The sequence below is a fragment of the Sinocyclocheilus rhinocerous genome, unplaced genomic scaffold, assembly GCF_001515625.1.
Source record: "Sinocyclocheilus rhinocerous isolate Xijiao unplaced genomic scaffold, SAMN03320098_v1.1 scaffold991, whole genome shotgun sequence".
NCBI lineage: Eukaryota > Metazoa > Chordata > Actinopteri > Cypriniformes > Cyprinidae > Sinocyclocheilus > Sinocyclocheilus rhinocerous.
Genome location: NW_015654505.1, coordinates 170,146 through 170,566, shown reverse-complemented (window position 1 = coordinate 170,566; position 421 = coordinate 170,146). Strand labels below are relative to the sequence as shown.

Genomic DNA, 421 nt, shown 5'->3' with positions numbered 1-421 from the left:
TATATATATATATAATACACACACACACACACACACACACACATATATATATTTATATTTATGTGTGTGTGTGTGTGACCTGTTCTCCGTCTCCAGCTCGTTCTTCCTGCTGTTGGCGTCCTCCAGTAAACTCTGCAGCAGAGCGATCTGTTCGTTATCTGATCCCTCCTGAGCCAGTTTCAGCATCTTGTTCTCATGCTGCAGGCGAATCAGACGCTCTCTGAGAAACAACACAACAAGACAACACTAGTCAGGACAAGAACAGGAGCTCACTAGACCACGATAACTTCTGCAGTCAGACGTCTATCAAAAATTAGTTCCATCATCAGAAGAAACTCAAAACTGCTGCTGGAGTCTCAGAGATTCGAGTGTGTGTGTGTGTGTGAGAGAGTGAGTGAGTGAGTGTGTGTGTGTGTGAGAG

General features: G+C 44.4%; 1 protein-coding gene across 1 annotated transcript in view; it reads right to left on the bottom strand.

The window, feature by feature from the left end:
• Positions 1-421, bottom strand: part of hook3 (hook microtubule-tethering protein 3) — a 34,379-nt gene that overhangs the window by 14,310 nt on the left and 19,648 nt on the right. Inside the window, exon 14 of the mRNA XM_016524030.1 lies at positions 80-220. Coding sequence (XP_016379516.1) covers positions 80-220 — 141 coding nt within the window. The remainder of the gene's footprint in view (positions 1-79; positions 221-421) is intronic.